Genomic DNA, 13,242 nt, shown 5'->3' on the forward strand with positions numbered 1-13,242 from the left:
ATAGTCTTCCAGTTTACTGAACTGGGTGAGAGCACCTCTCTGTGGAAACTGTCCTTGCACGGCCAAGCGTTCAGAGGTTCACACTAAGTCTCCAGCAAGGTCAGCGAGCGATTTCACGCTCTTGGTGCTACCCCTCAGGAGTTCAAGGCAGAACCACGGAGCTGCGTGGTTTAATGATCCAAGGCAGGAACCCATCGTGGGGAAGGCAGAGCCCTGGCGATGGCAGGATAACAGTGCGGTACAGATCAGTCCCCTGTAGTAAGCCACACAAATGCTGAACTGTGAAAGACAACTCAGGAGACTGCACAATTAATACTCTACTTGGCTGAGACCACTTTGTCTCCTTGGATTGAGGCAGACTCCAGAAAGCTGGGAAGAAGCTATGAGGGAATTGCACGCAGGTCCAATAAACCCTTGCAAATCGAAGGAGGGAGGGCAAGCCCAGTTTTCTGCTTTTACCTGACTCAACGTTGCTTTTTTTTTTTTTTCATCTGATTTACAGGCAAACAGCAGAGATGCACAAGTTTTGCACAGCAGGATGTAGGCGCGGGGCGGGCGTGGGGGGGTAATTCCGATGTAGATTCCTGGGAAGGCAGCGAGTAGGTGCTGGTGCCCTCCTCTGGCATTTTCCACCTAATTCTGCAAATTTGCTTTTGAGGCATCTTCATCTCTCTCTGCCAACTGCCCTGCAGAGCTAAGGGTTCAGGAGCAAAAGGTCCTTTCTACCACTTCACTTGCCTGCTACCCCTGGCCAAAACCCACAGGGTGGACTTCACGAAATGCAGAACAGAGTTTACAACTTTTCCCATCAATTTCTACCAAGCAGTGCTCTCTCCAAGGCTTGCCCAAGCCAAAGCGCTTATAGGATCTGGCCGGCGTGCTCGGGACCTCTCAGCAAAGAGCAATGCACTCCCCAGTTTGCTGCATTGCAGCAGAAAATCCCTCACCCAGCACCGCTGTAGCCAATGGGTGTCCTACATCCATTTGTACAGGGCCTTTTGATCAGACTCCGTATTCTGGGGATGCAGGAAAATAAATAAATAATAATGCTTTCCTTCTGGTGATTTCTATTGTACTGATCTAGCCAGAAATCCCATCAGTTACTCGCTTTGATCAGGCCTGCTCCTCCAGGACCATGAGATGCAGAAAGCATTCTACCATGCCAGCAAATGAGCACATCTGAAGTGCATTTTAATTAAAGCCTTCCAACTCTTGAGCTTTTTGTAGTATTTGCATGTAGCTGAACTTTGGCCCAGCTGCTGTGGAAGAAATAAGGTTTATTGCTGGGCTGTCTGTCAGCTTGGCACTGCTCTTGGCTCTCCAGGTAGAGCTCTCCAGTGTCAGTGTCTCCCCCCTCCCCTGCCCATACACTTGCCAGCCCTCTTACTGCTATTACATTAACCCTTTGCAAGAAATACAAGTGCCAGAAGTAGCATTTCAGAGGTCCTTTGAGGATCAAGCAAGGGATTTGCTGTTGAATAGCACTGTAATAGAAACCACAGCAGAAGATGTGGAAAAACCTTCCTAGTCTCGCTAAAACATGCCTCTCCAATAACAAGCAATCGAGGGGAGAAAGGCGTTTCAGCCTAATACTGCTAAATACTAATTGGGAGCCTGTAATTCATGCACATCGCGAACTGGAACTCAACTTGGATACAGCAAAATCCTTCCCAAGATGCAGAAGCCAGCCTGTTCTGTGGGCGCAGACACCAGGTGCACCAGCAACCGAGGGGAAAAAATCTGGCCACATGAACAAATAAATATATAAATTACAAACTGATCATTAAGGAGAGGTTGGGCTCGAGGCAAAAGAAGGCAGTCAAGAGGAAAATAGGGACAGAAAACTGTCAGGTGGCCTCGCAGCACAGAGAGCCACCCTCTCTGAATGTGGGCCTGGCTTGCGATGCAATTTGGTACAAGGGCAGCGACAGTGAAATGCATCTGAACAGCGTGAGCTTTACAAAGCTGTCACAGATATCCACGTAAATCAAGGGTGGATAACCTCCGTCTTTTGCCTAGCATGTGTCCTGCATATGTGCACACACATAAATGTGTACATGCTGCCACGTATGTACTTGTACCTTCGTGCTCGCTCAAATTGGTATTATCAGCACCACAGTCGCATGGGAAAGGAGGAATGCCCTGTGAAGGCACTATACCCTGAGTGGTGTTTCTATAGCACGGCTCACTCAATGCACAATTACTGAAACAAAAATGCTTCAAACTACTCTGGCTCCTCCACTGCTATATTTAACTTTTGAGGGAGATTATTATAAAGAACTTGCTTGGTACAGTAAAGAAGCCGCAGCCAGAGAGCAAGTGGGATGTTTATTAAATGCCTGCGAGTCCCTTGCTATTTCTCTAACAGCAGTGGAAGTATTTTTACATACCTTTTTGGCTAATTTTGAGTCCTGGTGTCTTAAGAGCACTTTCTGAAGTATCATCTATGCAGAGTGTTAAAAATGTAAAACTACTTTTTGTACTAAAATCTGAGAAATAACGTATCAGAAAAAGGAATTATCAGCTTGCAGACTGACGCTAAAGAGCTGAATAGGATTTTATTAGCAGGAATATTCAGAAGCTGCATTCATGGGAAAAAGAATCTATACATTGATGTCATCTGAGCAGTCAAACCATTTTAGATGCTTTACTTCTGCTCTCTGCCAAGTACTGTGCTCAGCACAATACAAAGAGAACTCCTTGGCCCTGAAGACTGTATTTTAAGGTGATTAGGATTAGATTAATATAAGATTACTTGGCAATCCTTTAAAAATATGCCATCAAAATGGGAAATGAAATTTTAAACCAGCACTATCACTCTTGCAACGTAACATCAGTGGTGCTCTGCAAAACCACAAGTTTCTTACAGCTCTGACCTTGTGAAACTCTTACCATGTCCGATCAAAGCACAGCCTACTCTATGTTTTTTGGAAAATATCAGTATTTGCTCATTATACACCTCTCAAAATCTAGACTCAGGCTGCCCAGTCTCTGTTCCTTTACCCTAATCCTGAGGCTACGTTGCCAGCGGTGACCCCAGTGGCTCTGGAACGTTACAGAGCAATCAGTGTCAGCCCTGCTGGCTGCAGCACCTCAGGTGGGGTACTCTGGGCAGCTCTTGTACCCAGCTGAACGGCACCATCGATGCAGTCCATGGATAAAATCTCCCCAGGTGTAACCTGGCATTTGCTTATCGTCACTCATGCGACCGCCTCACAAGAAGCATGGTTTGAAGGAGACTAATCACTTTACCATAAAGATATTTGTCTCGCTGCCACTGGGAGATGGTAAAGCCTGCACCCTTCTGTAAAACATGCAGTAGATGTCATCGACTGAATCTGACTGCGAGAACTTCAGCATCTTTCTCTTTCCCTTGTTTTATGAGGAGGATGGATGGTGATGACGATTCCTTACTATTTTTATTTTAATCTATAAATCAGATGTTTTAATTCCACGTCAAAATCAAAAGGTCTGTCTGTAGATGCAGGAACATGCTTTTTATTTCATCTTTTAATGTCGTCCTATATCAACAACAGGGTTGTCTCACATTCTTCAAGAATAAAAATGACCTCTAACTAAAAGTCATATTGTAATTTGGGGGATTTTTTTTCATATTTCAAAGAATTCTTTCAATATTCAAGCATCTATTTCTAATACTCCATGTATAACAAAAAGGCTTATAACAAACTATGAAAAAGTAGCAATTACCGACTGGGGAGTTATAAATAAAACTGTAAAACATTCAGCTGATCCATAATTCATTTGGTAGCAGACACCCAGCCATCTGGGCTGGGGTGAACTCATGACTCTGGAAAAGGACAGCGGATGAAGATTTTGCATTCAGAATAAATGCAGCTATCAGAAAAAAATTCAAACAACCAATCTTTTGTGCAACACTGGCTTTCAGGTTTTACCTTGCTTTGCCAGAGTGTGTGTTTTTTAACAACCTACAGTTACATTCTCTGATTACATGTAACCACGACTCAAAAATAAAGCAAAGTACTTGACGCTGATTACCAACATATGCATGGGACTTCACAAATGAAATTATTCTCTCTTTCTGCCTGAACCCTCACTGGCAGCTCAGTACTCATTGCCACATCTTCTCAGATATCAAGCATGTCCACAGTGAGCAGAAGGATTCTGCTGCAAGGTGCAGCCATGCTGCCACACACCACAGTGCGGCGTGTACCCAGGTTTAAATGGAGACCATGGTTTTTAAGGCAGTACTAGTTTGCCTCTGCTTATTAAAATACTCCCGTATTCATCTATCCTGTCACGAAAGGTTACGCTTTACTTTTAAGAAGTGTTCTAGGGATGCTGCAATACTTGTGTTAACGCACTGGAAGCTACAGTGGCATCTCTAAATTACAGTGCTTTCCAAATAGATGGGCAATTGCAAGCCTTAAATCCTCTATTCATGCCATTAATACCTCCTCCCTGACCAACCTGAATCCAAAGCACAGCTTGAACTATCAGACATACTGAATTCATATAGGATTGCCTGCAGCTGCTAAAATTTTCTCAGACTTCATAAAATGATTAGACAAATTCATGGGAGAAAAATCCATTAAGGGCTATAAAGCACAAAGAGGTTGTCCCTGGAGGTTGGAGAGCACTTTAAGGAAGCATCAGTATGTATCTGCCTTGTGCTCATACGCCTTCTATGGTATCCACTGCTGGGGAGATGATGCAGCTCAGTGGATCAAATACCGTTATAATGGATGTTTACAGGCAAACCCTCCTCATCACCTTGGTTGTGGAAAGAGTTTTCAAAAAATAAGCACCTCCTTAGGCTTTTGTAGGCCCTAGAGGTCAGCAGTTCTGGTGGAAAAGCAGAGCTGCAAAACCAGTCTTGCTTCTCACATGAGATGGGTGCAACATGCTGCATCTACTGCAGCATCCTCTTGGAAATTTTTTGTTATTCTAAAAGAAAATAATAAGCTGCCCACCTCCCCAAGTCAAACCAAACAAGCCTGTGAGACTTGAAAGTTGCCAGAAGCAGATCTCAAACCTTACAGGACCTGAACTTGTCTGTTGCCAAAGGCAATCTCTGAAAACATGCTTCCCAGCACAACCATCTCTTTGCCTCATATTCTGATGGTTTTTTTCCAAGACTGTGCAGGGCTGCAGTCTATCAGTTTCAAGAGCATGCAGCTGCTGACATAAGATTGCAACAAGCTCCACATTACAGGTTTCCCTTTCTGAATTGCCCTTGGCTGCTTTTCAAGGACTGGTACCATCCCCAGTGCTAAGGAAAACACCTTCTCCCTTGGTCCATCCTCACTGCAGCATCCCAGCCTGCACAACCAGAGTAAGGATCACAGCTCTCAGTACACCCTTCTGTTCCAAGAGCTTTCCAGCTGCTCCAAGCATCTAGTGTTTTTTTTGGTCAAGCAACAATCTAGCCATGCTTCCCAGCCAGCAGTACCAGTTGCCAGGTCCTGTCCTCCAACATCTTTGCTTCAATAGTGTTGCTGCACCACAGGATGCAACTTGTATCTCTGGTTTGGCCTCAGGCATGCAGATTCCTTGAGGCATTAGACACATTAACTCCTCCTCTGTCAACAAGCACATCCGGATCTTTCTTCCTCTTCCCCCAAAAAGGCTTGAAAACATCAAACAGGTCACAGAAAGGGAATGAATGCTGGTTTCTGACTTTTCAAACACTAAACAGGCAGCTGGCTTATCTGGAAACACAGACAGATAAAGTCTAAGTATAAAGGAGACTGGCATTTGGGATGCCAGCAGGAGAACCCGCCTGCTCTCACACCCCCCACCTCCAGGCCAGCTCCATGCCTGAAGCCATGCTCAGCAAGGGGGATGCTGGAAATGAAAAGCAAAGAAAATCACTCTGCTGTTTAGGGTGGCTTAAAGTGAACACTCCTGGCAGGTTTTAAGCCTAGAAAAGTTTTAAACGTTGCATGTTCCCAGTGTGCTTCTATGATGATACAATGGGTGTGTAGGCAATCACGGATTGCAACTGCTTGCTCCCTATGGATCCATTAAGAGACACACATCTCTGACCAAGACGTCATGGTAGGTGCTTTCTGTATACAGGGTAGGTAAGACAAAAGACCTCAAGGGAGATGCACATCTCTGTCTAGAGTGACAGCTTTACTTAATCCTCCGGCTTGGTGAAATCACCGAGAAAAAAAAAAAATTGTCACACGGTTGTCACTTGAAAGGCAAACTTCAATATTAACGGCACACACAGACTGCCCTCTGGAAACTATCTAAATAGGTGGCTGTTTCAAAAATGGGAAAAACTTGAGCAAAACCATGAACAAGAACAGGATGGCTAACTCAATCCTATCATTGCCACTTATGAATTATTCACTGGGCTCCAGCCCACACGCATGAGACACACTTTTTAATGTGCTGTGAGAGTGCATTACAGATGGCTCCCTGCCATCTGTGCTGGGAGGTCCCTTGGGCACATATTCTGCAGCAATCCCACAGGGGAGAACCATGCTTTGGCCAACCTATGTGCCTCCAAAGGGAATCAGGTCCTCTGCCTGCCTGCAGCAGCTCGAGGGTAGTCACAATGGAGGCCAGCACACTTTCCACCTCCCCTGGCTTGTGGCATTGCTCACCTTTTCTAGATGTATGTTTTCCAGCAGAAAACATCTGCAAAATCCCACAGAAACAGCACAGGTTTGGGGACTGCAAGAAAGCAACAGTGGAACTAGTCCTGTATCCAGAGCCTAAGCCCACTGTGTCCTGCAGCGGGCCGGTCCCATCCCGACTACTCTCAGGTCCCCAGGGACTGGGGATGCAGAAGCATGCTGGGGTCACCAGCTAAGATTAGTTGATCTGCCTCCTCTTGTGCCCAAAATGTTACTGTTCCCTTGCTGTATTTCCAAATCGGATTTCAAAAGTTCAGAGGAAAATTACATCAGTTTGAACATGCCAGACTGATTGCCAGTTACAATTCTTTTTCTCATTATTTTAAATTGGGGAGAGAGGAAGGGAGACAAATTATTTTGGAGAAAACCACATTTTTTTCAGGAAGCAATCCCTTCGAAAGCCCAAACCTGAGGTAGTTTCTGCTGCCAAAAAGCTCCCATGCACAGAAGAGGTGGTGTGCCCAGCACCCTGCTGCCTGCACATTCTCTGCAGTCCTGAAATTAGCATGGTCTTTTTGGGACCGACAAAAGCCAAACCAACAAAAGAGACACTGGCATTTCTCTGCAGTGCTGGGTTAGTGAATACCTGCCAGTGGGACTCCAGCAGCCAGACCTATCCCACAGCATGCCACTTTTCCATTTTCCACAGCCAGCAGTTCTTGTAGCAGGATTTCTCCTACTGCTGTAGTTGGCCTTGTGTCACTACTTTTAGTGACTCAACCTCATTACGCCAGCCTTCATAAAAATATAATCACACCATCAGAAAAACTGTGTGAGGGAAAGGATGAGGCCGCAGAGCTGCCTCTTGTGGTGGTAATTTCAGGGGGAAGATGAGTGGGCTGAGACTCCCTGAAGCCCCATGTGCCCTGCCTACTCTTATTTGGGAAAGGATAGCTGCAGGTGAGGCTTTTTCAGAGAGAAATATCCAGCATGTTTGGGCATGGCCAGGCTTGGACCACTCCACCTGCACACCTCCATTACTTTCCTCAAAGGACACTTTTTGGAGACAGCTTAAGAAAACAGATAACCACTTTCCATGCTTGGCGGCTAGTCTTATTTCCAAAGTCCCCCTGTGGCTGCTTTATTTCTGGCATGGAAAAATTGATGATCACCCCTGAGAGTACCAAAACAACACATTGCTAGGAAGCACGCTTGCTATTAGAGCTCCAGCTCCAGCAGACAGGCCTGCTTCTCCTCCTGAACCAGTGGTGGGACCAGCCAGAGAGCCAACATACCGTCACCACTCCTTGCTTTGGACAAAGGTTTGATTCAATCTCCTGTTGAATCAAACACAAGAGCGTACAGATGTGATTTCAACACCACACTGAATTAAACACTCATGGCTTGACCTGTTATCTCCCTTGATTGCAGCTCCACCAGGGTAAACAGCGAGACCGAACCAGAAGGTACACATTCCCGCTTGTCCTTAGCATGAGCCACGTTTGTCACAGGTCTACCATTTCCTGAAACAGACCTTTCAGTACAAGGCTGGAGGTGGTAACTGTGCGAGGGGCTTACTCCTGGCCTGATGCACAGGAAGGCAGTTACATGAATAAATCCTGCTGCAGCTACGAGGCGTTTGGGACATAACTTGCAAACCAGGACCATTTCCTGAAGTCTGCATGGATCAGCAATGTACCATCTCCTCCCATGCAGCTACATTTACTGAGGTTTATGTGGATTTAACTCTGCACATCAGGGAAAATTTGATGCTAGCCATTAAATACTAATGCAAACCCACTAAAAGGAAAATATGCTTTATCCAACAGCAGAGTTACTGGCAGCAGCCTTCACAACAGGAAAACAGCAAACAGCATTAGGACCCTGACACCTACTGATCTGCATTAAACAGGTGCCTTCTACAGGTGTCATACTGCCACCCACTGATGTTCCTCCAGAAGATTTCCTGCCACATCCATCAGCAGCAGCCCTGGCATGCCTTTATTTCCTCTCCTTGAGATATATCAGAATGATTTGTCCAACACTTCAACAATCTAGTCTAATTACCAGGACATGTATCTGATGAAGTGCGATGCAATTGCACTCTCTTGCTGCTGGCTGCCAAGCCCACACATGTGCACCTGGGTAGCGGGAATGACACGCAGCCCTGCTCCAGCCAGCATTTTTCTGCTTTGCAGTGAGGATCTGCTAACCTCCATCTAGCTGTTATTGCTGCACACCACACTGGGGTTCCCGGCTGAGCCCTGTCTGTAAGGAGAAGGCAAAGGGTGGACCCGGTGATCTGATAGCACAGACCTCATGATCCCAAATGCCACTGGTTCACTTTCCTGGAAGGGCTCCACAGTAGACAAGTGCCACTGGGGAGCCCTGAATTAAACGGCAGCAAGCAAGCCAGGTAGATAAAGGGAGAGACCCTAAAACACACAGCACGAGGGACAAGAGAAGGATAGGAAGGTCTCCAGGGCTTACAGAAGCCATGTGATGTGCCTGATGTGTTGATGTGCACAGAAGGATAGATATGTAATCATGTTTTTGCCTCCCATCACACCTCCAAATGGCAGGGGACAGCAGCAACTCCAAGGTGAGAGCTCTTTTCAGCCACTGGGAAAAGGAAGGGCAGACAGATCTGAGCCCTGGACAAAAGAACAAACCAGTCTACATGATCTTTGCCTGTACAGCGCAAAACCAAGAAGGACATAGTATGCAATGACACCTCAGCCCTACCTTGCTGGAGAACCAGTAGCAATGTACCCTGTCTCACCAGCCTGAGCATCCAGTCACTTTAGCACCACAGTGCAGAAAAGGAATTAAAATTCCTAAAGCCACTCAGAACAATTTTCCACTCAGAACAATTTTCTTAGGCTAACTGGGAAGTTAGGGCACTTTAACCACTGGCATTTGGAATCTAAATGAACTCCTAGAAATTTCCCTTTCCCAACAGGAGAGGCAACTGTTTTCCTTCTGGTTCAGTGGGTGGATACATCAAAATGCAAAGAAGTGGAGGGACCTCCAAGCAGCTTAGTGTAAAAGGAAAAAGCCAGAAATTCTAAGCATGTCCTGCTGGAAGGAAACATGCTGAAGACTGCAGTAATTATAACCTATGAGACACAACCACCCCCACATACATATTTGAAAAGGCCACAGTCCAGCCCTCCACGCTGGGGTTCCACCCATTTCAAAGGGAGGTCTGCACCGGGTCTGACTGGCTTGGGCTCCCACCCCAGACATTTCCCCAGGTTGAAGATCCACTTACCTGCCTGGTTTGTGGTTACATTTACAGACACAAACTGCCGGACTCCGGGGTTCTGGTCGGACACTCCATTCACTGCCTCAATTTCAAAGGTATAGTTCGTATGAGCAAGCAGATCCACCATCATGACAGAGGTGTTTTTCAAGCCGGTTTGCTGGGGGAGGTACCTGACATGACTGCCACACGCCTCACACAGACCTGAGTGTGAGCTGCACTTCTTGCATGCAATATAATAAGACACATCTTTCCTTCCACCAGTATCAGCAGGAGGAATCCATTCCAGAAAGACACTAGTCTCGTTAACATTTGAGATGGCACTCCGAGGAGCAGAGGGGGGTCCTGGTTTGTAAAGTGAGAAAAACACATGGTAAAAACAGTATTATCAGTCATCCTACTCTCTACTACCCTCTAGGCTGAAAAGAGGTGCCCCATTGCTCACGTGCCAGAAAGTACATGGGAACCGGTTGCAGCAGCACCTGAAGAACTGGGAAAACGGAGATTTTTTTTGAGCTCTCCCACCTCACCTCAAAGGGTCTGTACTGGGATGCAGCCACCTGCACAGGAGGACAAGACACGGGGCTGGCTCAAAGCCAACATGAGAAGCGCTCCACCCTCGGCCATGGCCTCTGCTGCTCTCCTTGCTCTTCCTGCAAAGGGAGCTGCAAATCCTTGCTCTGCCCAAGTCACTGTCATCTTCACCAGGGTCAAGATTCCCCCTCCTCACCCCGCTGCCCCTATATTACTAGCCCTAGGTCCTAAAAAACGACACGTGCTGGGATACTCACATTACTTAGGTACTCAACTCAGACACCAAATCTTTCCTCCGCGTGCACCCGTCTTCCCCCATCAGCTACTTGGCAACTGTGAAACCTAAGCTTGGGCATCCAAATCACATTTAAGCAAGACACTCAAATGTAGCCCAAAGCAGATGGTGATCTACATGGGCCACTGGAAACATGGCTGTATCCAGATACTCAGTGGCAGCCTTCTTGGCCCCTGCCAAGCTGTATCACAGTTGGTTAGCCACACTGTGCTTGCTTATTTCGCCAAGCCTCCCCACTCAGGATAGCAATGTGGTGCTGGCAAGGCTATCCAAGGAGGAACAGCTGCTGCAGAGGTACCAGAGCTCCTGTAAAAGGCGAGCTGTTTTCCTTTGTCCTGCTGGGAAAGGAGATACCTTCAGGACTGCTTACTTGCAGAAGGTGCTGGAAGCTTTTTATGTTTAACAGGCTTGTGTTGGAGATGAAGGGTAAGCTGCAGATACACCCTGAAGACAATGCAAAAGGACAAGCAAGAATCTCATACATGAGATCCACAAGTTTTACATTCAGGGAAAGCTAATGAACGAGGAAGAAAGGGAAAAAATTAACAAAGCAAGCCGGGATGGATTTTAGCCACAGCACCACCAGAAGCTATACAGCAAAGGCTGGGATTTTTCCAAGGGAGGTAGAGGAGGGAAGGTAACACACTCCCCTGTAGTTTGAATGAAGCTGTCAAAACCCATGAGCAGTTCCTTGAAAAGAGCCCAACAAGTAGCTCCACCAGCTAGGAACCTGTATGAATTTAACAGCCTGTTTTAAGCTGTCGTCTTCTCATTTTGTTGTGATAATTAAACTTGTTATTTTAAATTCGTTATTTAAAACGGGCAGCGTTGCAAAAATGAAATTACCTTATAAACCAGAAGCATTTTCCTCTATTTCCCTTTCCTACTCCCCTTTAAGTCTATAAAACTGGTAACACCGATAAAACGTTATCGTGATTTCGACTCAAGCTGTTCCGATTCAATGAGAAACCTGCTGCCAGAGGAAATAAATAATCCCAATTTTTTTTTTTCTTCAGGGGAAAAGCATTGAAGACAAAAGCTAAGTTAGTTTAAGAAACGGCAGATCAACTTTGTTTTGTTCTGTGAACATTTCAAACCACTGCGTATGAGGAGAACCCCCCTGCACCACCGGGACACAGTGCTATTTAGCTAACGACACCAAGGTACAGCCTAAGTCAGGACTATTTTCTGCACTGTCATACTGACATAAAGAAACTACAAAATTAATAACTGGCGTTGCAGGGGTTTTTTTAACATGTGTTTTTTTACCGGTTAAGTTGCCCTATGTTTTCTTCTACTGGATGAATGCCCTTCTACTGCTACCAGTACTCTAGGACAAAATAAAGAACTCTGGGACAAGAAACATTTACTAGGCAATTTACTTTGGCAACATCACCAGAGGTTTTTACTTGCTTTGTACAGAAGAGTCAGCTGCTCTTCTTGAAGGAGTAAAAACATCAACTTCAGTGCACGTGCTTTGAAGCTAGTGGGACTTCATAACCTATAAAACTAACATTCTCACAGGGATTCTCACAGGGGCTTAGAGAAAGGTCTTCAGTAGTCTACAGACCTACTTGAGGAATCCTGAAACCTCACTTGGGTAAAACTTTGATAAATCACAGCTGGGAGAAAAAAACGGTTTTACCTTTGGCGGGGTGTGTGTGTGGTGTGGGGGGGAGTTGGGGCTAGGTCTGCTAAGAAAGTCTGTTTTAATTGCCAACCTCCTTTTGTCAAGGACAAAGGTTTCAGTCTACTGACTTTTTTTTTTCCCCATATACATATATATATATATTTCTTTTATAATTTGCTACTTTACACCCTAACTAGGTAGAATTCACCCCTTCTGCATCACAATTTACTGACCAGAGGCAAATACTTTCTGAAGACAAAGATACTTTTCTTGAGGGACAGCAAATCTCTTGTTTGCTGATGCACATATTTTAAAGGTATAACCTGAGAGACAAATTATCCTTGAGATACAATTTATATACATATATATATATATGTACGCACTCAAAGTCAACTATAAGCTTTTCTCCAGTAGAATATTACAATAAATATTATAAAATCTTCAGTTTGTCCCACATGTCATACTATTAAAAATATTTCCCCAGTATGCTCTGAACAGCAGTAGGGTTACTTGTGAGAGATGGGAGGGTGAAAAAAAGGGTGTAACTATGTTTTCATTTTAAAGAGATGCTGTGCAAGGAACTGACGCTAGGATTACTTAGTTAAGGAGAAATAAAGCACAATTACTTCCTGGAAGATACATAACAATATTACGAGCATTCTCAAACGCCCATCAAGACCGAACATTTTTTGGCTGAGGGCAACAATTATTTCAGACTGCATCACAGCACTATTAATTTCAAAATTACCAATCATTACTTATAAAACATGCTTAAGGAACTGGAAAAATCAAAATATATTTATCTAACATACACACACTCTTAACTGAGCAGTTGACAGTGGTGTAGCAGTTAGTTTTCTTCAGTGATGCTGGTGGTGGTGGTGAGACTCATGCGGCTTGGGACTGAAAAGCATTCGCTTTAAATTAGGAAAATGTGATTTTACAGCTA

General features: G+C 45.1%; 1 protein-coding gene across 10 annotated transcripts in view; it reads right to left on the reverse strand.

Moving 5' to 3' along the window:
- The window catches only part of EPHA5 (EPH receptor A5), a 210,644-nt gene that overhangs the window by 76,117 nt on the left and 121,285 nt on the right, over positions 1-13,242 (reverse strand). For 6 of the 10 annotated variants that reach the window (XM_040597085.1, XM_040597059.1, XM_040597080.1 and 3 more), the window contains exon 5: positions 9,844-10,179. The exons of the other annotated variants lie outside the window; for them this stretch is intronic. In XM_040597085.1, the coding sequence (XP_040453019.1) occupies positions 9,844-10,179 (336 nt within the window). The remainder of the gene's footprint in view (positions 1-9,843; positions 10,180-13,242) is intronic. 10 annotated transcript variants of the gene reach the window in all.

Source organism: Falco naumanni, chromosome 1 (genome assembly GCF_017639655.2).
Source record: "Falco naumanni isolate bFalNau1 chromosome 1, bFalNau1.pat, whole genome shotgun sequence".
NCBI classification, from domain to species: domain Eukaryota; kingdom Metazoa; phylum Chordata; class Aves; order Falconiformes; family Falconidae; genus Falco; species Falco naumanni.